At 42.6% G+C, this 24405-nt stretch overlaps 1 protein-coding gene across 2 annotated transcripts; it reads left to right on the top strand.

Annotated features, from left to right (window-relative positions):
• Positions 1 to 3215: 3215 nt before the first annotated feature.
• atp1a3b (ATPase Na+/K+ transporting subunit alpha 3b) lies at positions 3216 to 24218 on the top strand. Of its 2 annotated transcripts, none has more exons than XM_046046179.1 (23): positions 3216 to 3376; positions 3506 to 3598; positions 13698 to 13814; positions 14387 to 14446; positions 14687 to 14890; positions 15115 to 15228; positions 15446 to 15580; positions 15660 to 15777; positions 15962 to 16230; positions 16614 to 16812; positions 16931 to 17175; positions 17274 to 17466; positions 18184 to 18359; positions 18482 to 18618; positions 19250 to 19400; positions 20219 to 20387; positions 20640 to 20794; positions 20936 to 21059; positions 21294 to 21439; positions 21538 to 21668; positions 21849 to 21950; positions 22075 to 22166; positions 22689 to 24218. In XM_046046179.1, exons 2-23 carry the CDS (start codon positions 3593 to 3595, stop codon positions 22715 to 22717), a joined length of 3072 nt encoding a protein of 1023 aa, XP_045902135.1. In that variant the 5' UTR covers positions 3216 to 3376; positions 3506 to 3592; the 3' UTR covers positions 22718 to 24218. The 2 variants fall into 2 exon arrangements, with proteins under 2 accessions (XP_045902135.1, XP_045902136.1); XM_046046180.1 differs by having other exon boundaries at positions 3217 to 3376; positions 13737 to 13814.
• Positions 24219 to 24405: the final 187 nt, after the last annotated feature.

Genomic DNA, 24405 nt, shown 5'->3' with positions numbered 1-24405 from the left:
TTTGGGTGAGGTCCTCTCCTTTTTCAACAAAGCAATGACCCTATGCACAAAGCAAGGTCCATAAAACAAATGGTTTCTTTGGAATTAGGTGTGGAAAAACGTAGGTTTCCTGCACAGAGCCCTGACTTTAACCCCACCCGACACTTCTGGGATGAACTGGAATGTCAACTGCAAGCCAGGCCTTATCACCCAACATCAGTGTCCAAAATCTCTATGTGTTTTTGTGGGTGGATGGGATCCAATCCCTGCTGCCAGGCTCCAAATCTTGTGGAAAGCTGTCCCAGAAAAGCAGCATAATCATAATGCCCATGGTCTTGGAATTAGTTGTTCAACCACCACACATGGATGTACTGTATCATTGCTCACATACCTTTGGCCATGTAATGTATATATATATAGATACACTAACACATGCTGCACACACATACTCTATTTTTAGTTTTGCTCACACATATTTTCCAAAACCATACACACACAGCCCATTTCAGTGAAACCTAATGACATCCGATATTCATCTGCAGCTCTGATTCATACACTGCACCTTAACATCACACTTTCTAAAATCACTGACTACGCATACTATCACACATGCACAGGGCCCTCTGTCTCTCTTGAATGAGTCCTGTATGGATGGATACTCTTGAAGACACACAAATCAGCATCATATAAATTAGTATGCATCCCCAGAGCCAGAAGCAGCTAGAATAACAATAAGTACCACCTTTCTCTCTGTGTCAATTCTCTCTCCATCTTTTTCTTTCTCCCTCCTATTCTTTCCTCCCTGCATCCCCTCACCCATCCCTCCACTTCTGACTCAGCAGAACACGTTGGATACAAGGTCATCTGACTGCTGTTGCTGTGGAGACTGAGAATTGAGGGATTTTTCCCTCCCCTCCATTCTCGTACTGCAAGGCGGGGATATGTGGGGGTGGTAGGGGGCCCGGAAGGAGTGAGAAACATGAAGGTACGACAGAGGTTAAGAAAGGATGCTAGTGGCAGCCATTTTGGTTGAGATGAAATTGAAAAGAACTTTATTTAGCAGCACCATGGTGACAAAGTCACCCTCATGGGCAGCACTGTGGGCTGTGGCAAATTCTATCTAGTAATTCTTACTGTGTATACATGTCTTAACACTTCTGTGATGCAAGGATTTTGTAAAGCTATATAAATAAATATGCATTAAAGAAATGAGTTGACAGTCACAGGAAAACAGCTGTACTGTAGACAATAAGGTGGGCAAAATATTAGAGGCTGTTGGACCTCTTATAGTCCCCCAAAAAGCAGACATTATGAGCTTCACCAATAGGTTTTACTGCAAGGCTATTCAATTTCATTGATGTTTGTGTTATTTTGTACATCCCTTGTATAGCTTAATTTAACCCAAACACCCACCACAAATTTAGGAAACCACCAGATTTGTAATGTTTCAGCTGTATACTCTGTTTTTACAACAAAAGCATTCTTTTTGAAAGGACTAAAAATACAAGAGTCTAATCTGCATACAGTATATAATGTGTGTTACTTTTCATAGTATTAGCAGTGAACTTTCTACATAGTGCTAGCCCCCTGCAGGCTGAACAGAGGGTGGTAAAAGGTTAAGAACTAACATTAATCTGAATTTGCATGCAATAGTGTGACATTCATATAAGCTGTGGAAATTGTTCTTTGTTCTTTAGGACCTTAATCAATGTAAAAGCCAAATGTAGCCAATGTAAAAGTGTCAACATTTGCTTTCACATCCTGTAAAATGGGTGGGATCTGCCACACTGGGAACAGAATGTATACTTGAAATGTTACTCCAACCATTTGGTAGTTCATGAAGATTACACAACATAAACAAAAAACCCAAATATCTGCAAAAATCATCTGCAGTATTTCAGATAGCTTACATAATAAAACCAACGGCACTATAGCAGCATGTTTGAAGACAGTTGTAGCTGACTGTCCTCTAACCCTGAGCTAACCCCGTTCTGATGCTCTGGGGTGTCTTGGTGCTGCGTGGTCATCGTCTGAGCCTGTAGCAAGGAAGGCAGTGAGGCATGGCAACAATCTGCTGCAGGGACAGCAGGCATGACTCTCAGCTTTCCCTTGCAAATCAGGCATGGTTTTATATGCATGCAATGTGTGTGTGTGTTAGTGTGCGTATGCAACTCGATGACTCTGTGTGTGTGCTCTCACTGCTGCTTCGTTCCTTCAGTGAAAAGCACTGAGGAAAAACGTGACCAATGGCCTGCAATGGCAACTCACTGCTGCATATGGGCCAGCTTCGTCCCGCTCTCGCATGTCCTCTGTATGTTTCTCTTTCACGCGCTCTCTCTTTTCTGTCATTTCTGTCTCTTTCTCTTCCTGCAAGTCCATTCTTCTCTCAGTGTGCGAATACTTGCTGCAGCTGTCATCCCACATGTCAGTACAGAACAGTAGATACCATTTTGTGGAAGTGTTCTCATAAATGTCAAGCAGAGATACAGCTCCAAAGGCCTCAAATTCTGCTGAAACAAACCATGTTTGATTATTTGCTTTATTTCCACTAAGTTACACCCATGTAAGTATTTTACATTTGCCACTGTGTTCAAGTCTCTCCATATCAGCTAAAGCTGCTGACTCTGCATTGTCAAAAATGTTCACCAGCTGATGCACTGGCAGTCAGGTTGCAGATTGCATGCCCCTGAAGAGTGATACATTGATGACTGAACTGGGAGGTTAAAGGATCAAATATGATTCTGCTGAAGTGACATATGACAACATTCCCATGACAGGTCAAACACAACTGATGAGACATCCAAGGGTACTTATCACATGCAATAATGCACACAAATCCATTGTTTTACATAAATACATTACATGATGAACAAACACAACCACGACAACTAAAATCTAACCTTGTGCGTCCATTTATACAAAATTTCAGCCTAGAGATTCGCGATGCTGCTGGCTGCAAGCCTCGGAATTCTGCAGTAAAGCAGGAGGGGCAGAATTGGCCTTCTATTGGTCAACTTGGAGGTTCAGATGAAACCAATTGGTCAGTGATCGCTTCACCGATGAGACAGTCCGAATTATGATTGGCCAGCTGCGTGAGTGGTGGGCGGGTGTAATTTGCCTGTCGGTTCACTCATTTGCTTGAAGCGGGGCTTCTTTCATTGGCGGAGGGTTGCGGCTAGAGAAGCGGAGTACTGCGGCAGCTGGCATTGTCGCGGAGGGAGATCAATGCTGAAAAGGTAGCAGTGCGGCTCGTTAGAATCGCCGGTCTTTCACCGCAAGTATCAGAGAGCAAAGGAAGGAAACGCATCCCCGCGTGATGCTCCGCTTGAGACCGCAATATTGCATTTGAACGTGACGTCTCACGGAGAAGAAAGATTGTAGCCTAATCTTTTTGAAGGTTTGACAAACCGTTCATTAAAGCTTAAGAAATAGTATTTTGTGAGACCTATGTATTACGTCCCTGACGTCGTTATTTTTCCTTTAAGCAACCCTGACAAACTGAGCATATTCTCTCTTATTTTTCAAGGCGAGGCATTTTGGTATAATTCAACGTGAGGGGCTGACACCTCTCAAGCCGTGCATCACCTAAGAGGAAAAGAGTGACTGCGTCAACATGGGGGTAAGACTGATGTTCCCAACTTTCTAACTGCGTTGTAGCCCACCTGAAGTGGCCTGTGAAGTGAACGGTACCCTGATGTAGGCTATTATTCCTGACGAGGAAGGGCTGCAAACTGAGCCGTGATGTCATTTTTTAAAAAAAATGGAAATTCCGTTTGTCTGAGTGACATTGTCTGTAATGCGGAACCGCTTTTTACCCTGGTCTGTTAGACTGCGACAGATTGAATAGCCAGTAGCTCCTGTAGGCTACAGCTATAGAACGCAGCGGCATTTGACTGCTCCCTTTGATTTGACATTACCCAGGTTTTGACTTTAACAGAATAGGTTATTATTGGCTCGTGTCCTTTGCCCTGATTCACTCGGTCAATTTAAATGGGCCCCGAGACCGAATATGAATGAAAAATGATGCCGGACTCATACGAAGATAATGTGTGTGTGGTTTATAGGTTGTCAATGTGCCATATCCTATTTCCAGATAGGCCTTATAACCTTGCCAGCCATTGTAGGCCTAATCGGTTTATTCTTACCGAGAGCTCTCGTGTGGGAGAGAGGGAGGGCGAGGAGGAAGGAAGGGGTGCACGTGTTAGAAACCTGTTCAGTTCACCCATTCTTAACCTGTGCTTTAAAGAGTTTTGTTACATTTGGAGGCACACACGCACATAGTTTTGCTCTATGACGTGATGAATGAACGCGGTGTACTGTGACCTCCTTCTTGCCCTCGCTGTCCCCCGCCCTCCCCCCTCTCCCCATGTCCTCTCCCGCTTTAAACCCCACTGGCACTGCCCTCTCTCCGGTCTGGCCCCACACAAGAAGCATCTGGCGAGGAACCGGGCAGATGCTGAGGCCATCGCGTCCTTACAGTGGACGCTAGCAGCGGAGGAGTGTCGTCCTCGGCACCCTCAATGACCCATGCGTCATAATGCGGTTACCGGGAATAAGCGCATCGCCAGTTTATTTCCCCTTTAATTTGTGACATAACAGGGACTCGATTATCGCCAACAGTGAGCACATTTTCGCTCACTACATAGCCTATTAAAGAAACGACGCGGTCAGTAGCCTACACCAGGATCACGACTATATGCTTGATAGAATTTGTCAGTTATGGTTTCAGAGATTTGTCATCTGCTGTGCGCACCGTTAAAGCATTATAAGCATCTGCTCTGTTTCCTGTTATCAAGGAGAACGTATTAGCCATGCAAATGAATCAGATGAGGCTGGTGGAAAAACACAGCGACTGCCAATGTAGGCTATTGCGCAATATCTATTCCATCATCATCCTGTGCAAGGAGTTGTAATTTTTAATCTCCGACCGCGGTCTGTATGCTGAATGATGCAGTGGTGTGACACTGCGGACAGGGGACCACGCGGTAAAGAGCGATATCTGCCGCTGGAGAGGCAGTGTAAGCCGGTGTCATCGCGGGGAAGAGAGCTTTCGGTCCGTGTCGGGCTATTCATTTAGATGTGAAAGCCAACCCGGCAGCATCAGCGGGCACTGCGTCAAAAGGGATGAGAGTGCAAAAAGTGCTTACGCATGTACTGCTGCTGTTTGGAAGTTTGGTAACGCAGTGTGAAGGAGAGATGCTGAGTGTATTTGGTGTGTCATCTCGGAAGATGCCACAGTTCCCCACAGATTGCCATTATTGAAGGCAACGTGAGCGCCCCTGGCGATCTGTGAAGGTTGTTTCCTTGCCTTTCACTTGCTGCGAGCTAAGGTCACCCTGAATGGGAAATGGGATGGATAGATGGATGAAGGGATGGAGGGATTGATGGATCGGCCTTAGTGGACCGAGGAGGCCCTATCTTGTTATCACGCGTATCACTCGACTACACTTCTTCTCTTTCTTTCTGTCTTTCTGAATTTCTTACTAGCGCACTCTGCGCCAGCTGTCCTTTCCCAAGGCCGCAGGGGGCATCGCTTGCAACGTGCCTTCTGCGTCAAACCTGGGGCGGGGCCTCTGGTGTGGAAATTCCCTGTAAAGAGCTGTGATAGGCTGGCACAAGGAATCACGCAGAAAGGACCGGGTTAACAGGCAGCAGTGATGCTATAGAGCAAAGCTTTTGCACAGATGTAGAGATACAGAGATACATACTCTAAATTTGGCAGAGCATCTCCAAAGAAATGTCTTAGAGGTCTTTTCACTCACACACCTTCTCACCTTGCTCATTGTTCTGCCCATCCTCATTAATGCAGCTACACATAACTGTCTGTGATGCTGACGAAACTATAGGAGGATCATGAAGCCAGATGAGGGCTGCACACATGGATCGACTGTTGGTTTTCACCTTCAGACACGTGACACTGATGGGGGGAGGGTGCCACTGCTGAGAGAGCAAGAGGGAAAGAGAGGATGGGCAGATAAGTAGTGACTGGTCTGCAGGTGTAGAGAGAGAAAGAGAGAGGGATTTAAAGTGACGGATGAGGAGTATGGAGGGGGAGGGCTGCCTGGCTGTATATCCTGTTACAGGATAATGACCCGAGGCTCACATTACAGTGGCTTCTGTTTCCTCTTGCTGCGCCTTGTGGGATTGGTTTTCAGAGGGACAGGAGACTGATGGGATGTGGTTGGGAGGGAGGTCTTCATAGGACATTGACTGAAGTGTGGTGTCGGAGAGGTGTACTGTAGGTGGGCTGTTGGCCCGGGGGGATGGGGTATTAAAGAGAGATGAAGCTGTTGTAGCAGCACTGAGGTTTTGCCAGAAGGTCATACAGGCTGGTGACGAGGGGTGTGGTTGAGATGCAGCATGGCTGAGGAGAAGCTCCTGTTCGTGTCATGTTCCCTATAAGACTAATTACCTGTGTCATGATATAAACCTGTCTAGAACAGCATATACTTTTATATTTGCACTAGTGAGTAGTTATAATGTGTTAGTAGAAGGTAGTTCAGGATGTGTGTGGCCTCTGCAGAGGCCCAGCCCTTTGTTTGGTGCAGAGTGCTGCACGTCCCTCCCCACTGCACCTGCTGCCTGATGCTGACAGGCTGCACTGTACCTCAACTGATCTGTCCCACGTGTTGCAGGGACCAATAGAAAAGCATACAGGTTCTGATGCCGTATGGACTTTCTAACCACACAGCCAGCTGGGATCTTTTGGCCCTGTGGCCTAGGGGTCAATATGCTGACCCTTTGAAATGCTCCTCCATTGTCACTTTCAAGCTTCTTGATCAATAGATATCCACTGGTATGAGGACAATTTCTTAATGAGAATACTGCTGAAGGACAGATTCCAGATTTATCTAGGGCCTCAGCAAAAAAAAACCTGGTTAGCCTCCTTGCTAGTGTGAGACTAACAGGATAAAACCTGAGCTGTGAGCTCAGTAGCAACTTGTGTAATGTTAATAAAATCAAAAGGTCAGTGCTGTCTCCTTCATATATTGTTTTAGAGATTACAGTAGACCTAGTGATTTATAACAGTTTTCCAACATTAACGTGTTGATGGTCTCCCATAATGAGAGCGATTCAGAGGGGTTAGGCTGCCTGACTACAATGACATGACTAATTCAGGGTGTTGTCCTGGAGATGTGTGTATGTTTGTGAAGTGTGTGTGACTGTGAATGTGTGCGTCCCTGTGTGAATACACCAAAGCACAAAGTGTAACACTGAGTAGCCACAATGGACAAAGGCTTGTTAAGATAAAAAACAGATCATTTTACCACACGCTGCTGCATTTGATTTGTGATTTGTTATTATGTAATGCTTCCATTCAGTGAAAAGGTTTCAGCATTCTTCAAGTAGTTTTAAGGTTTAAAGTAATTATACTCCTGAATAGTGAATAGTTAAGGAGATCCATTCATCATACTGAACATAACATATCATAGTATCTAAAACGGTATTTGGTTTAATTAGTTTAGTTGTGTGCAGTCAGCAGCTGTGTGTATGGATGTGGGTAAATGCACATCGGCACATGTTTGTGAAAGCAGCTCCCTGCTGAGCAATCTTAAGGTGCCCTCACTCACACTGTGGCGAGATGCCATGTTCCCTACCAGATTCCCTACCAGAACTAAGATTTACAATGCTAATCTAGACCAGGCCACATTCACACACACGCCAAGACACCAATTACAGCGCAAGTATATCCCTCAGAGCTCACATGGGTGGAGAGTGCATTATATTGAACTAAAGCTGCACAGTTACGCTATTGTCTCAGATGAAGTTGATGAGAGGACAGACAGATGTTCAGAAGGGAACAGACTGGAGGGCAGGAGGGGCGACAATTTAAATTGGGATTTTCAGTTTGGGTTGTGTTTGTTTGCGTTTCTTGCGGTTGTTTATTTTAGGAGAGCACAACACAGATTATTTGAGAGCTAAAGAGAATTAATCTCTCTCTGTCTCTTTGTGTTTATGTAGTTCAGAGATTAAGATTTTATCTTATTGCTCTTAAACGGCCACAATCTTTTTATTGTACATGTATTTACATATACTTTTCCATTGGATCATTCCATGACGTGTACTTGTACATTTAGCATTTCATTTTAACTGTCACAGGGTAGGAACAGGATGTCCCCTAGGACTGTTGTTGTCACTGTCTGTTTCATGCAGAAACATTTTATGGAATCTTCTCCCTTTCTTCTTCATGTCTGATATCAGGAATCTCCCCCTTTTGAAGTCTGTCCACTTTGTTGAATAGAAAGATAAAAAGCCTTCATATCATTATCAAGGCTGATACAGATAAGTGAAACAAATATCTATTACAAGGCTTTCAAATCCTAATAATCTGTTAAAAGTAACCATCAAATCCATTCACTTACTCAGTACTGTTAGAAGCCATTCCCTAAATGATTAGGCACTGGAACCTAATTATAAATGTGGAGATTTGATTATCCTGAGAGAGAATACCAGAGAAAGAAGTGTAGAGAGAGAGAGAGAGACAAACAGAGGAAGAGGCACAGTGGGCTAATCCAGCGTAGTAATCAGACTAGCTAATCCCAACAGCTATGTCCCTTGGTCCCCGCCCTCCCCCCACTGCTCTGCCATCCTGCTGCAAGAAACAGCAGATGGCCCAATGACCTTGCAAGGTGACGCACACACACACACACACACACACACACACACACACACACACACACACACACACATGCAATCATGCAACAATACATATATATACACCACACGTATAATAGCAGGTCTACAGATGCAGAAATAAAATTACAAACAAGCAAACATTTAACGTAAAGTTATCAAATATGTTTATTAATATTGTTTGTATTCATTCTTACCTTTTTACATCTTTTTGCATTTTCATAAATGTGTCTTAAATTTTTTGCTTTTATTGGATAATTCATAGAGAAGATAGAGAGGGACAGCCAAGTGTGGTGGAGTCTCAATGATGCCTTAATAATAATTTTAAAAAACAAAGCATGTGACACATGACCATTTACGATAATTTCATTGTGAATGTGCATACAGTTCCCAGACAAACGACCCTTTGTAAGACACAGAAAACATATGTATTTTTTACTGTTCAGCTGTATATTCTTCAGTCATGGTCCTAGTGACAAACACACAATAAGGCCATGATGTAGCTCTCACATGGTCAGCGCAGAGGAGCTGATGTGATCCTTGCATGTGACTGCGTGTAGGGTTGCAGAAAGACAAAATAAGAACAAAAGATGGTATTTCTTCCATCTACAAACCACTTCCTCATATGAGTTCCACATAATGGGAAACAAAACTGCCAACGACACAGACAAACCCACCCTCAGCGGGCGTGCCTTGAGCTGTTGCCTTTAACATGCATGACATGGCATGTAAGAAGTCCACATTTGCCTTAAACATGCCCAGTACTCATTCAAGTGAGAAAACACACTGTTAACTGCCATGCTACATTTAGGGAACATTTTGACAAGCTCAGAACTTTATGACTATAACTATACGTTGTGCCTTGTATATGTATCTAATCATATTATTTCACTGTCAGTAGGTATCTCATTCACTTCCTCACTCTTTCTGCCGCAATGCGTGTAGATGCTGCTCATGCAGACTGTAGCCAACACAATGACTCACCTCTGCTCACAAAGACACAAGCACACACAAACACACACCAATTCCTTGAATCAATTGCCTGTTTGTCTTATACAGCAGTGAATACAGTGTCCAGTTAGAATTGCATCAATTATTGCTCATCTCGGATCACATCAGGGGATTCAAGAAGTACTTGGCCACTGCTGAGCTTCGTCACCATGCCAGTGGCTGTGCCTGTCACCATGGTTACTTGCTCTACAAACTCACTCATTAGTGTTGTTCACATGAGGACAAAATGCAAGGTTTAGTCTGGTTAGCCAGAGCAAGCCTGCAGAATAATTCGTCAAATCAAACAGACAACCAGATACACAAAGCATTGGCTTTATTGAATTATTGAAATTTTGAGCAGATTTTTTATAAGCAAAATGTAACTACATGTGAGTGACTACACTATGTAAACCATAAAGGAGCAGCCTCATCATGTTTCCATTTCCTGATGTCACAAATGTGTATCATCACCATCAGTCTGTGTTTGTCTGTGCGCTTGTGGGGAGTGAGACCGTCTGTAATTCCAGCCACTCTCTGATTTCTTCCTCAGAACAGAGGGGGCTCATTACATTACCCAGAGCTGTGTGAGATAGCTGGACACCCACACAGATGCACACAGTCAGGTGCACTGTGATGCTTCCTGCAAATGACAATGTAAATGTAAAAATGAAAACATGCTCAGATTGTACATGCACGCAATATGGAGATAACAGGGATGGATATTTATACAGATGAGAAACATCTAACTACAATAACAACAGATTTAAATGTAGAAATATGTATAGTTTAAAGGCTGTCACTTGTTTCACCTTTTTGCAAAAATGTTATTGTAGGTGCAACATGGTGCAAGACACACCTTATTAGGTAACAGGATGTGTATGGATTGGGAAAAGGAGAGCATTAATGATTGAGTGGCAAGCACACTAACACACACAAAGCAGGCGTGTACTTAACATACCCAACATACAGTAAACACAGACCAAAGATAAATCAGCAACTTGTCTTTTCTCTGTGAGTCATGCTGATAACTACTCATTCATATCCGAAAACATAAACACTTAAGGACAAACACGGACACCCAGATTGAGAATTTAATCTAGTACCATATGAGAACACTTACTCAAAGTGATACACACATACACACACACACACACACACACCATAAGAAAGGTTGTGCAATCTATCAGAGTGGGGTCACTGCGGGTCAAACACTGACACAGAGCCAGCAGACAAAGACTGCTGGTCAATATCTAATTAGAAGCATGAGAGAAGGGTGACAACAGCTCTTCTCACTCTCACTTTCAGTCCCTTTCTCCATCCGCCTCTCTCGCTCTTTATCTATCCCCACTTCTCACCTCCCACTGAAATCTCCCTTTCCATGTGCCCAATCCTGTCTGTCATCCACCCCCTTAATGTCCATCTCTCTATGTCTCTACTTTTCACCACACATTGTTTGGTTTGGCACACCTCTCCACCCCCCTACCTATTGTCTGGGTATTTGTGTGTGTTAGTTTGATAGGGAAAGATAGAGAAAAACCTGTGTGTGTCCATATTTATGTTTTGTATTTTATTTAAGTGTGCTCTTGAGCTGACAATGCTCCCTATATGTATTTAATTGCCTGTGGAAAAACTATTCCACAACAACAATGTTATACCTACAAGCACATACTTACGCACCTGCCAGTCTGTCATCTTTGAGATTATAGTACCTATTTAACACCTGATTAGAAGGCAAATATGTAACTTTATGTTATTCAACACTTTTCATCTCTAAATAAAGATAAGATGCCTTCATTCTTTCAGTTAATCTCCAGTGGATAATACATACATACATATATATAACATAGATGTATGTGCCAACACACCCTCTTTCTCACTCACAGACACACACACACACACACGTGTGCACGCATACCGGGTCTGTCTCTGAGGGGTTGTGCGGCAGTACTTTTCCACTGCATCAGTCTCTGCTTTATACAGCCTCTGCCTCACCAGGCCTGCCTGGTCTTGCTGCAGCAAGATATTTACTCAACACTTCTTTAAGTTGCAGAACTCTGCCTATGTATGCATATTTGCATGCATGTGTGTGCGTTTGTCAGCAGTCAGGTTAAACAGCTCCCTCTCACTGGCATGCTACTGTCTGCTGGACATGCTTGAACAAACAGTTTATTTTGTTTGCTTTGAATTCTGACATTACTTAACAACTGGTTCTCCACTATGAAGTGAGTGAATGAGAGTAGTCGACAAGTTTTTTTCACACATCCTTTGTTTTGACGCCAAACCAGAAACACGGGTCTTTCACAAGAGTTTCACACAGCTCAGTTACAGTTCAAGTGGGACATGCAGTGTTTTACCTACCTTTGGTAATCACATTTGACGCACTGCAGGTGTGTGTGTTTGGGTGTGGTTTGGTTTTGTGAGTTTGTTAATCGAGATGTGTGGAGGAATTGAGATCTCCATTCACACTCCCCCACTGTTGCCTTTTGTAAATACTGTATGTACATTTGGTTATTGACTTAGAACTGAATTATTAAACGTGCTTTTAAGCATTATAACAAACAGCGGATCAGTTTGCTTCTTTGTAGTTCATATCTGCATTATAAAATCAGAAGCAATCAAAGTAATCAAGCAGCAGTTACTTTTACATTTTGCAGTCCTGAAACTGTAACTACCTGATTGAACCACTAGAGGGTGCTTTCTTCATTTCAGTGAATTTCAGCACGCAGTTGGTTTTTGATTTGCTGTGAAGAAAAAACAGTAGACCTACCACTTATCTTTTTAATCAATTAAATCTTAACCTGTATCCTCGTCTATTGCTCTTTTGATACACATACCTTAATCTGAAATTAAGATTATTGTTGTCATTGATTATTAGTTGATAGGCATCAATGTTTCTGTCGGATTCAGGGTAAGTGATGTGGCTTTTATATCAGCTGGACTCTGCAACTCTGTCATTCTTGCAAGCCCATGCTTCGAGTCATCAGTGTATATCTGATAATATTGATCTGACCCACTCTCACCTCCTGGGAGGGATTCTTGCCTCTCCATGTGACCTCTGACCTTTGATGAGGGACATTTGTATAGATGTGACCCAGCAATCAGGATACTATCCAGAAAACAAGCTAGAGTTACAGTTATAGACCTAGAAGGACTAGAATGTGCAGTGCTGGAGAAAATCTGGGTTATTAATAGTCCACTCACAACTATAAGCCAATTTCTACGGGGACAATTATAGTAAGGTTAGTACGTGGAGTGACAAGCAGTGCAGTTAAGCCAACAGAAGAGGACGAGGACATTTGGTGTTTGTGTGTGGGTGCATGCATGTACTTTAATAATAGTATTTTTTTATAATCTTGACATCAAGGTGTCTCTGATGTATAGTGTAGAATCATATTTGAATCTAATCAGAAAGCCTTTGATGAGCATAAACTCTGTTTGCCTGCTCTCTCGCATGTCCTTAATGCTTGCTGCAAAATAAAGTGATTAGTTAAAGCCTACAGGTCAAGCCATTTGCTCTTGATTATGTTTTGATGTGTCCATTAGGCTGTTGTGGACATCAGAGCAAGAATTATTTGATCAATGGAGATCAAATGGATATGGCAGAGCATACAGCACGCGCATGCTTGAATGATGCACTCTTAATGTAGATGTTTTTGTTCAGAAAGGCTATCAGGGTAATGCATTTACCTTTCATGTCTTAAATAATTCTTGTGATAATGTTTTTATTTTAATGCACTTCATTTAAAATCTTCCTTATAAACTGAGGTTATTACTTTCTGAGAAATACAGGCTACCTCACAAGGCCACTTCACGAGGATACAACATTATTTACTGTATAATGAATACAATAAAGCCCACTGGCTTTATTTCTGTTGCTGTCAGTTACTGTTAAATACTGTTAGAATGCCAGGCACGCCTTTTCTCTGAACAGTTAAAGCATTTCATGCATTTTCAGAGACAAATTTTGGTTGTAGTTAATAAACTGTACATGTACAAGCCTAGAGAACAGTTAAGATTATATACAAAGGCACCCGGGCTACTATTTCCTTAATCTAGTCCAAAGGCATGTATAAAACATGTGTGTGTGTCTGTAGTATGGGCGGTCAGACAGTTACCGCGTTGCCACCACACAGGACAAAGATGACCGATCCCCCAAGAAGAAGAAGGGGGGACCCAGGGACATGGATGACCTGAAGAAGGAAGTGCCCATTGTAAGTAAAACCTTCTTTTATCTCTGAATACTTGTGGAACTGAATGTTGACATAAAGTATGTTTGAGGCCAATTCCCTTTTGATTCTTACAGTCATAACAGTCATAAGCTGATTTATTTGACAACTTTTGAAGAACATCCACTTGGAGCTTATAGTAAATGAAAGTGAATTGACACCGGATCTGTTGAGAAGAGAAGGGAAATCTTTCTCATACAGGCCAAACATTTTTATTTTTGCTGGTAAGAGGGGTGACTTGTTATCAGGAGGTCGTCAATTTGATCCCACATCCCAGCGCAAGAAACAGACACCTGGGACGCCAAATCTGGCTGCTCTGATACTCTTGGCTCTGAGGTGAACTGCATGCATGGAGTCAATTTCTAATTAACTTGTATGCCATTAAGTTCTTGGATGTTCTGAAAAATGCTAAAAAGATCCAAACTCTTTTTGATCACATATTAGCAGAATTCTGCGACTACTTTCTACACACTTTTCCTGCATGCAAAAAAATTACAACTACTAAACATACTGAACTACGCAGAGTACTGATTATCGCTGTATCTTTTTTTTTCCAGACAGAACATAAGATGTCGATAGAGGAAGTATGCAGGAAATTCCAGACTGATATTGTCCAGGTGAGTTGAAGAAGTTTTCTCAGAATGTACAGCTATGGTTTGACACAGTTTTTCCAGTTGGCCACAAGGTGGCATTATGGAACTTCTATTGGTTTATTACAGTTTAATTGACAATCCAAGACAACTGTCCCCTAGACTCCAATGACATAATAAAGAAATATGAAAATGTTTTTGTTGGCTTTGCCCCAGAGCAGACTTACTTTCTAACTTCACATCCCACTTGCTCTGTGTTCCCTCCAGGGACTGACCAATGCCAAGGCAGCAGAGTATCTGATTAGGGACGGTCCCAATGCTCTCACCCCTCCTCCCACCACCCCGGAGTGGGTCAAGTTCTGTCGCCAGCTGTTCGGAGGATTCTCTGTCCTGTTGTGGATCGGCGCCATCCTCTGCTTCCTGGCCTACGCCATCCAGGCAGCCACTGAGGATGAACCTGCAGGAGACAATGTGAGCAGACAGCCGCACATATTTTGCACATATTTTACACATATTCACATCTGCCCTACCTACACCTCATTAACACATCCGTCACACTTCTGACTCTGAAGTACAGACATAAATAACACCTCAGCAAAGTGATTTTAGCATCACACACACTATACCTAATGCCTTCCTTCCTACACTTGCATATTTTTGACTTTCTATCTCTGTCTCTCTCTCTTTCTCTCCAGTTGTACCTAGGTATTGTGCTCACAGCTGTCGTCGTTATTACTGGTTGCTTCTCATACTTTCAAGAGGCCAAGAGCTCCAAAATCATGGAGTCTTTCAAGAACATGGTGCCTCAGGTAAACATGCGCTTTGTCAAAAGAAACCAATTTGATTTGCATTTAATTTGATAAATTCTTTGCTAACAGTGTGTTTACTCATACTATTATTTTTACATGAAGTGGTGGATGAGGTCTTTGTTTTCTGCTCTTCCCATATTTCTAAAGACCATGTTTGTCTAAACTATGTCCAAACAGTGTGTATATTTTCTAACCATCACTGATACCTTCCTTGCAGCAAGCATTGGTGATCCGTGAGGGTGAGAAGGTACAGATCAACGCTGAAGAAGTGGTTGCCGGAGATCTGATTGAAGTAAAGGGAGGAGACAGGATCCCGGCTGACATCAGGGTGGTTTCTGCTCATGGCTGCAAGGTACACGCACATACATACATAGGCACACACATCTTGCTTTCTGTTGTTTGCAATTACATGTTTTACTTTTTCCCAATAGGTTGATAACTCCTCACTAACAGGCGAGTCAGAACCTCAGAGCAGGTCACCTGACTGCACTCATGACAACCCCTTGGAGACCCGAAACATTGCTTTCTTTTCCACCAACTGTGTGGAAGGTATGGTCACTGTGGCAATAGTATTAGATGCTATTAACTTGTGTGTCTGTAGTTAGATATTGTTCGCTCTTAGACTCAAATATTATATATAATTGTGATTTTAACTGAGAAAATGTGTTGAAAGGCCTAATCACACAGGTACAAAGATACTTTACATCATTATATTTATTTTTTACCAAACCAGGCACAGCGCGTGGCCTTGTTATCTGCACTGGAGACCGCACAGTCATGGGTCGCATTGCCACTCTGACCTCTGGCTTGGAGACCGGCAAAACCCCCATCGCCAAAGAGATTGAGCACTTCATCCACATAATCACAGGCGTGGCCGTCTTCCTTGGTATCACATTCTTTATCCTCGCCATCATCCTGGGTTACACCTGGCTGGAGGCTGTCATCTTCCTCATTGGTATCATTGTGGCTAACGTGCCTGAAGGACTGCTGGCTACAGTCACTGTAAGTGGACATCTAAATTAGCATACTTTGGTATCATATAGTATCTTTATGTGTTGTTTGCTATTAGTTTCTTTTGGACACATAACATTTTTTATTTCTTTCCTTTATGTTTGTCTGATTTAAGCGCTTACCTTACTTTTCTTACAAGTCTATACTTGTTATTGATTGTTGTTCCATTTCTTTAAATGTATTCTCTTTCTCTTTTTATTTTGAAAGATGCTATTAAAAATAAAGATTTACTTGGTTGCTTCTTATTTAATTGTACTGTGAACTCTCTTTATTTAGCATCAAGAAATACAGAAATTCAGTTTTGGAGCTTCATAGTTGATACATCCAAACATAATCATAATTAACATAGTTAAACACGATGTATTTGCCTGCAGGTATGTCTGACCCTGACTGCCAAACGTATGGCTAAGAAGAACTGCCTGGTGAAGAACTTAGAAGCTGTAGAAACGCTGGGCTCCACCTCCACCATCTGCTCTGACAAGACAGGCACCCTGACTCAGAATAGGATGACTGTGGCCCACATGTGGTTTGACAACCAGATCCATGAGGCTGACACCACTGAGGACCAGTCTGGTGAGTGAGGAGAGGGCATATAGACACCACTGATAAAAATTTGTTACCACTGTAATAAGGATGAATAATTACTAGAAGCCATGATGGTTAATTATACCCACTTGTGTTATGTCTACAGGTGCCGCTTTTGACAAGAGCTCAGTGACATGGCTGTCTCTGGCTCGCGTCGCTGGTCTGTGCAACCGCGCTCAGTTCAAAGCAGGACAAGACTCATTTCCCATCCTGAAGCGTGACGTGGCCGGCGATGCCTCAGAGTCCGCTCTGTTGAAGTGTATTGAACTGTCCTGTGGCTCAGTCAGGATGATGAGGGATAAGAACAAGAAGGTGGCTGAGATTCCCTTTAACTCAACCAACAAATACCAAGTAAGTAACGGGTTGGATTTTGGCTGTGAACACAGGTGAAACCCATTTATGCACAAACACCCTATTCACTATGTCACTTTTCATTTCTCCACCTCTAGCTGTCAGTGCATGAGACAGAGGATCCCAATGACAACCGCTACTTGCTAGTGATGAAGGGAGCTCCTGAGAGGATCCTGGACCGTTGCGCCACCATCATGATACAGGGCAAGGAGCAACCCATGGATGAGGAGATGAAGGAAGCTTTCCAGAATGCCTACATGGAGCTGGGAGGACTGGGAGAGCGAGTACTGGGTAAGTGTGACGGAAACCTGGGAGGCTGTTTAGTGAGTAAACCTCACTCCCCGGCACCTTAAGAGACGCACTGGCGACAAACGGCCATGGCTTTTAGCCTCCTTGTCAGCATGACCGCCTCCCGTACCCAAGGCCGTCGGTTCGAGTCAGGACCGTGCAGTACATTCTAGGGTGCAGCCGGTTACATAAGGACATATAGAAATGGAGAAAGGTAAAGATGGATGGTCAAAGATACAGAGCCAAAAAGGGTGACAGGCCAAGTACAGTATGACCATGACCTTATAGGAATTGTAAATTGTCTTTTCCAGTTTGTTTAGTAATTCCTCATGCCATATTATATTTACAAAAAGCACAATATTACATTAATTAAACTTTGGATTATTTTAAGTAATTAACACTCGATAGCTTATTTGATCCACCAAGTGCCTCTGCTGTCCTGCATGCTGTGTAACTTAGTTTCCCTTGGGTGGTGGGGACACCTACTGTTCAAAACCTGTTACAATGAATGAACAACATGCTGTGTTCACATGACCACTTACTAATCGGAACAGAAATGCTCCTAAATTTCTGGTATAAAGGCACACATGGTATGTGCTTTATTTTGCAGTGATGATATTTTGTACTATTGGAAGTTATGTCAGAGGTGTAAAGTAGAGATAGGTTGATTTCAGGACATCACAAATTAAACACTCAGCACACGTTTCTTTCCCCCCCCAGGTTTCTGCCACTACCTGCTGCCAGAAGACCAGTACCCCAAAGGCTTTGCCTTTGACACAGAAGATGTAAACTTCCAGACAGACAACCTTTGCTTTGTTGGTCTCATGTCCATGATTGACCCTCCCCGTGCTGCTGTGCCCGATGCTGTTGGCAAATGCCGATCTGCTGGTATCAAGGTGACTCCTAATATATGATCTCTTCATTCCTTGCAGTGTTTTATAAGACGATTCTGTATAATAATATGTCCTTGTGACATCACATGATGAAAAGTCATTTTTGTTGCTCTTGTTGTTATAAGGTCATTATGGTCACTGGAGATCACCCAATCACAGCCAAGGCCATTGCCAAGGGAGTGGGCATCATCTCAGAGGGCAACGAGACAGTAGAGGATATTGCAGCTCGTCTCAACATACCTGTCGGCCAGGTTAACCCCAGGTAAAGTCTGTTCACAGAAAAACATGAACGCAATCATACAATTTATGGTAAATTATGGGACCTACATTAAAGTTTCTGTGAAGGAAAATTCTTGTGAGCTAGTGGAACCTTATTGATGAAAAATATTTCAGGAAACTCAAACACAGCAATATTTATTGAAGGTTGGTTGAGGAGCAAATGACGACAGCAGTAGTAATTCCTAAATCAAATCTAAATTTTTCTTCCTGGTTAACAATATATATCCCTTTACTGGACATATGGAATCTATGATGTATCCCATTCAAGGTCATTCTCTACTGGCATAAATATGTATATTGGATATTGAACTCTAATACATACCTAAGTCAAGTTGGAAATAGGTGGTCACATGTATTACATTCTAAGGGGAGACTGTCTGTCTATAAACATGAAAAGAAGAGCCCCATATCTCTGTTGTCCTTGGCTGACTAGGCAACGGCTCGTTCCTATCTACCCAGCTGTCATCATGCTCTCGTAGACGAAGACAGCAGCATGAACTATTGCTAGAGAGACAAAGGTCATTCTGTTCCTATTTGTATGATCTGTACCTGCTACCTTTAACCCACGTAGGTCTTCTTAGAAAAATTCCTTCACAGTTGCTGTCTGTTTTCAGGGATGCCAAGGCCTGTGTGATCCACGGTACAGACCTGAAAGATCTATCTCAGGATCAGATGGACGACATCCTGAGGAATCACACAGAGATTGTCTTTGCCAGGACCTCCCCACAACAGAAACTCATCATTGTAGAGGGCTGCCAGAGACTGGTTGGAGCATTTGAGATTGTTTTAATAAAATGCATAACGCTCAATCAATGTTTTGTATGACTTAAAAAAGTAGGAGACACATCTATAATTCAAGTAGGCTTGAATCGAAGACAGGTTCTTTTGTCCTTCTAGAAATTCATTGGGCGCATTCAGTGATTAGACTTTAAGGTATCAGTATACTTTTACAACAGCAGATGGCGCTAGTTATCTGTTGAATGAGGATTCTCTGACTGCGACATTAGACATGTTTTTTTTCCTTCTTCAGTGAGATGGTTAGATTGTATATAAAATATCAGGCTTTAGTTTTATTGAAATATATTTCATTCATTGTAACATTTTAAGTTTAGTTTCAAGACGCAAAAGAAATGGCCTATGGTGTTTTATTAAATAATTTATCCATCCATCCATCCATCATCAACCGCTTATCCTGCGTACAGGGTCGCGGGGGGCTGGAGCATATCCCAGCTTACATTGGGCGAAAGGCGGGGTACACCCTGGACAGGTCGCCAGTCCATCGCAGGGCTAAATAATTTATTTTCTTGCCAAATAACATTCAAGCCTTCAAGTCTTTATAAAAACTATAAAAAAATAGATCCGGCCTTTGACATCTGATGACACTGAGGTTGTATTGAATCATTTAATGTATTGTGATCATATGAATGAAGAGTATTAATCTCTTGCTTTGGCATAGATTGTTACAATAATTAGGTCTCTCATAAAATGAAGGTACCTGGGTAGATGATGAATAACAACATTAAACAAATATGACTTCTATGTATTTATACCAGATAACCTCATTACTCCATCTTCTCTCCCAGGGTGCCATTGTAGCTGTGACAGGCGATGGTGTGAATGACTCCCCTGCTCTGAAAAAAGCTGACATTGGTGTTGCCATGGGAATCTCTGGCTCAGATGTGTCCAAACAGGCTGCAGACATGATCCTGTTGGATGACAACTTTGCCTCTATTGTCACAGGAGTGGAAGAAGGTGAGAAGACCCAAAGGACAGAACCGGAAGACAGAGAACATTGAAATCAATGAAGGGTTTATAATGAGAAAATATGTAAAAAGAAGTGCGTGGAAAATAATATTTTTTGTCTGCAGATTAACTAAAAGAAATATTCTGACACAAAATCAGAGCTCAGGACAAAATGTTGAGGGTCTAGAAAATGTGTGAGGTCCAACTCACGTACAACTCAAGACTAATACATGATGTGACCTGTCTGCTTTCTCTCTTCAGGCCGTTTGATCTTTGATAACCTTAAGAAGTCCATTGCCTACACCCTGACCAGCAACATCCCAGAGATCACTCCCTTCCTGTTTTTCATCATCGTCAACATTCCCCTGCCACTGGGAACCATCACCATCCTCTGTATTGACCTGGGAACTGACATGGTGAGAGCTGATCAAACAGTCACTGTCTTTTCCGACAAATACAGCTTTGCGCTCACACATACTCATCAGCGAATACAACTCCTGTTGATATGACACGTCATGCTGTACTGTAAAAGTTCACATTTCTTCCTCTTCCCTCAGGTGCCAGCTATCTCACTGGCTTATGAAACAGCTGAGAGCGACATCATGAAGCGTCAGCCCAGGAACCCATCTAGGGACAAGCTGGTGAATGAGAGGCTTATCAGTATTGCCTATGGACAAATTGGTAGGTGAAATGAAGATTGCTACCACTGATCCAGGCTGTGAACTGTCTTTGATCTGCATTGATTGATCTTGGTTGCCTGAAAGTAATTGTGTGCTAAAATCAACTTTATCCCACTTTTTTGTTCACAAGCAACAACAGCCAGATTATATTTGAACCTATCTGCAATGTTTTTGGGAAAACTACATTAAGTCAGTCAGAAAACTGTAACTTATCTCTTTGTATGTTTTTCCTCAGGTATGATCCAAGCTCTGGGAGGCTTCTTCTCCTACTTTGTCATCTTGGCTGAAAATGGTTTCTTGCCCAGTCTATTAGTAGGCATTAGGCTCAACTGGGATGACCGCTCTGTCAACGACCTGGAGGACAGCTATGGGCAGCAGTGGGTAAGTGCGTTTTTTTTGTGTGTTTAAGTTAACTTGTAGTTGTGTTTCCAGGTTTTCTTTCTTTATCTTACTGGCTATCTGTTCTCTCCTGCCCCCAGACATACGAACAGAGGAAGATTGTAGAGTTCACATGCCACACTGCCTTCTTTGTCAGTATTGTAGTAGTACAGTGGGCTGATGTCATCATCTGCAAGACCAGACGTAACTCTGTGTTCCAGCAGGGCATGAGGTGAGTCCAGCTGTACTGTGATACCAGCAGACTTACATGTGTATTTCCAGGTGTTGGATTTCCAGAACCTACATTGGCACTTAATGTACCTTTTTGCCAACCATCATTAGCAATAAATGGAAATAAATAAGGGTAACACGTATCTCAATTTCTGCATCATCATTGTGTTTCTCAACCCAGGAACAAGATCTTGATATTTGGCTTGTTTGAAGAGACAGCCCTGGCTGCTTTCCTGTCTTACTGCCCAGGCATGGACGTGGCACTCAGGATGTATCCTCTAAAGTGAGTGCCATTACCACATGTATCACAGGGATACATATGCAGTCATTCTGATATAAAGACATATTGTGTTATCTGTTTAGTTGATCATTTTTTAATTCTTGTGGTTCTCTTGTCTTGCCCACAGACCTACCTGGTGGTTTTGTGCATTCCCCTATAGTTTTCTCATCTTTGTTTATGATGAAGTCCGAAAACTTCTCCTCCGCCGGAATCCTGGAGGTTAGTATATTTTTCTCTCAGTATGTGTGTTACCCCCTTAAATCAAAGTTTATTTAAAGGAATAGTGCAACAACAACACGTTGTGGTGTTACAGGGGTATTATGCTGCACTATTTTTTGGCTTGGTGCGATAACTTCCTGGAGTCTCTGATGGTTGACTGGCAAACTCACAGCGACGTGAAACCACAACATGTAGATTTTACACTTGAGTTTTGTACTGATTAGATATAACATGTTATTTAATGAGCTTTAGAGCTGCTGGTTGTCAGATTTTATAATCTTCGGACGGAGCTAGGCTAGCTTTTTCCCCCTTTACAATATTTCTTGTAAGCTAAGCTAACTGATTGCTGCCTGTAGCCACATATTTATTGTACAGACTTGAGAGTGGTTTCGGTGTTTTCCTCTAAAGTGTTGTAGTCCTTTAACTAATGCTAATTCAGTGGAAAATCTTCATAAATTATATCTTGTTTAATTAACTATGAACTATTCCTTTCTGTTTTTCTCTCTCTCATTTGCATTCCAGGTTGGGTGGAAAAGGAGACATACTATTGATCAATGGAGCATCTTTGCTCAAACCCCCTACATCTTCCACTTATTTCTCCCCCCTGTCACTCCATCCCTGGCAAAACACACCTCCAGATGTCCTACCCCGACAAAAACCGCTTTGAAGCAACTTTCATCACAACTGCCCCAAAGATTAAAAGCAGCAAAAGCACCTTTACAACTTTCTACATTGACCCGCCCCCTCTTCTCCCCATCTCCTATGATACTCTTTGCATGTGTTCTCTCACTGCTGTGTACATAAACCAATATATCTACCAAACGGCAGCTGCATATTGTGTATGTAGATTTGAATGAGCTAAGGATACAAAGGGAGTGTCTATGCTCTGCAAAAAAGGGCCATCCAGTTCCTTCCCCTTCCCTGTTCAGCCCCTGCTCTCTTCCCCTCGTCTTTCTCTATACCTCCGTTACTCTCTCTTTTCCCTCCTCGCGAACCCTTTGCTTGTCCTCCAATCACACACAGATATAAAGATCACACAGTGAGATCCCACCGCCGACACCACTTCGACTGCCACCTCTCACCTCCGTCTCCTGTCTGTGGAGGACCAGCGGAGTGGTCATCTCCCCGTCGTTCTGCCTGCGGCCATTTTCCCTCTCTTGCGTTCTCAACGGCCACACTGTTGTTGTTTTTTAAAATGTGGGGTACAGGGGGGTTTAAATGATTTTACTTGTCTTTTTTATTTCGAAGACGAGAGGGGGGGGATATGTGAGAGCTGCTTTTCCTCATTTAGGCCTAACAAAGCACACCACATGGCGTCCTGTCCCTCCTCTCTCCTCCTCTGTCTCTCACACCCCTCCCTTCCCTCCCGCCCCGTTTGTCTCTTGTTTGTGTGCACTGTGTGAACCATTGTCCTTGTTAATAACTATTACAGTACACCCCCCCCCAAGTTGGTAAATACAATTCAATCTTTCTGTGTGCTCTAGGAAATCTATATAATTCTATACTGAATTTAAATGAAACAATAAAAAACATGTTGAAAAACAGCTCAAGAGAGACATTCATGAAGAAGAACAACAATAGTGGTGAGATAGGAAAAAGCAAGACATACGTGTCTCTCTTTTTGTTTTTTGTTTGGTTTCAGTTATTTTTGCTCGTTTTTCAGGAGGCTACTCTAAGACTGTAACAGCAGAGCAGGGTTTCAAGTTGTGTTTTTACCAAAAGACACAAGACGCCAGTCAAGGCGTTCATGTTCCTGCCACTGCAGGTGTGCCGGTATGATGTGGTGCAGTGTGCTGTGATGTGGTGATGGTGAGTCCACATGCCTGGGTCCAGCTGTGGTTCAGTCCAGGTCCTGGTATGGCCTGGTCCGGTCCAGGATAGTGTTCATGTATGTGTTGGAGACCAGTGAAGGGCCAGCGGTCTCAGGCTGGGTCTATCTCAGATGGCTGCAAGAGTTGAAAGTCAAGAAGAAAAAAAAAACACAACAAGTAAAACATGTGTGTCAAATAAATGAAACCAACACCAATAAAACATCTAGAACATTTAATACAACCTAGACCTCTCTGTGTGTCTTCCTGTCTCTGTTTTTACTTGTGGAAAACTACACTTCACTCTAATTTATTAGAGAATAGAATAATTTTCTTATCTTTTTATCCCTCAGAAATGGCTTATAATATGCATCACCCATCAAGGTTGCATATTATGACAAAATATAAGGAAGAATTTCTGTCATTTCTTA

This window comes from Micropterus dolomieu, linkage group LG03, assembly GCF_021292245.1.
Source record: "Micropterus dolomieu isolate WLL.071019.BEF.003 ecotype Adirondacks linkage group LG03, ASM2129224v1, whole genome shotgun sequence".
In the NCBI taxonomy this organism is placed as follows: Eukaryota; Metazoa; Chordata; class Actinopteri; order Centrarchiformes; family Centrarchidae; genus Micropterus; species Micropterus dolomieu.
Note: the sequence above shows the minus strand (reverse complement) of the source record. Positions and strands in the feature narration are given on the sequence as shown.

Coding starts and splice junctions, on each gene's coding strand:
- atp1a3b (XM_046046179.1), top strand. Junction 14,447..14,686: donor TCCAGACTGATATTGTCCAG/GTGAGTTGAAGA, acceptor TGTTCCCTCCAG/GGACTGACCAATGCCAAGGC. Junction 16,813..16,930: donor CACCACTGAGGACCAGTCTG/GTGAGTGAGGAG, acceptor TTATGTCTACAG/GTGCCGCTTTTGACAAGAGC.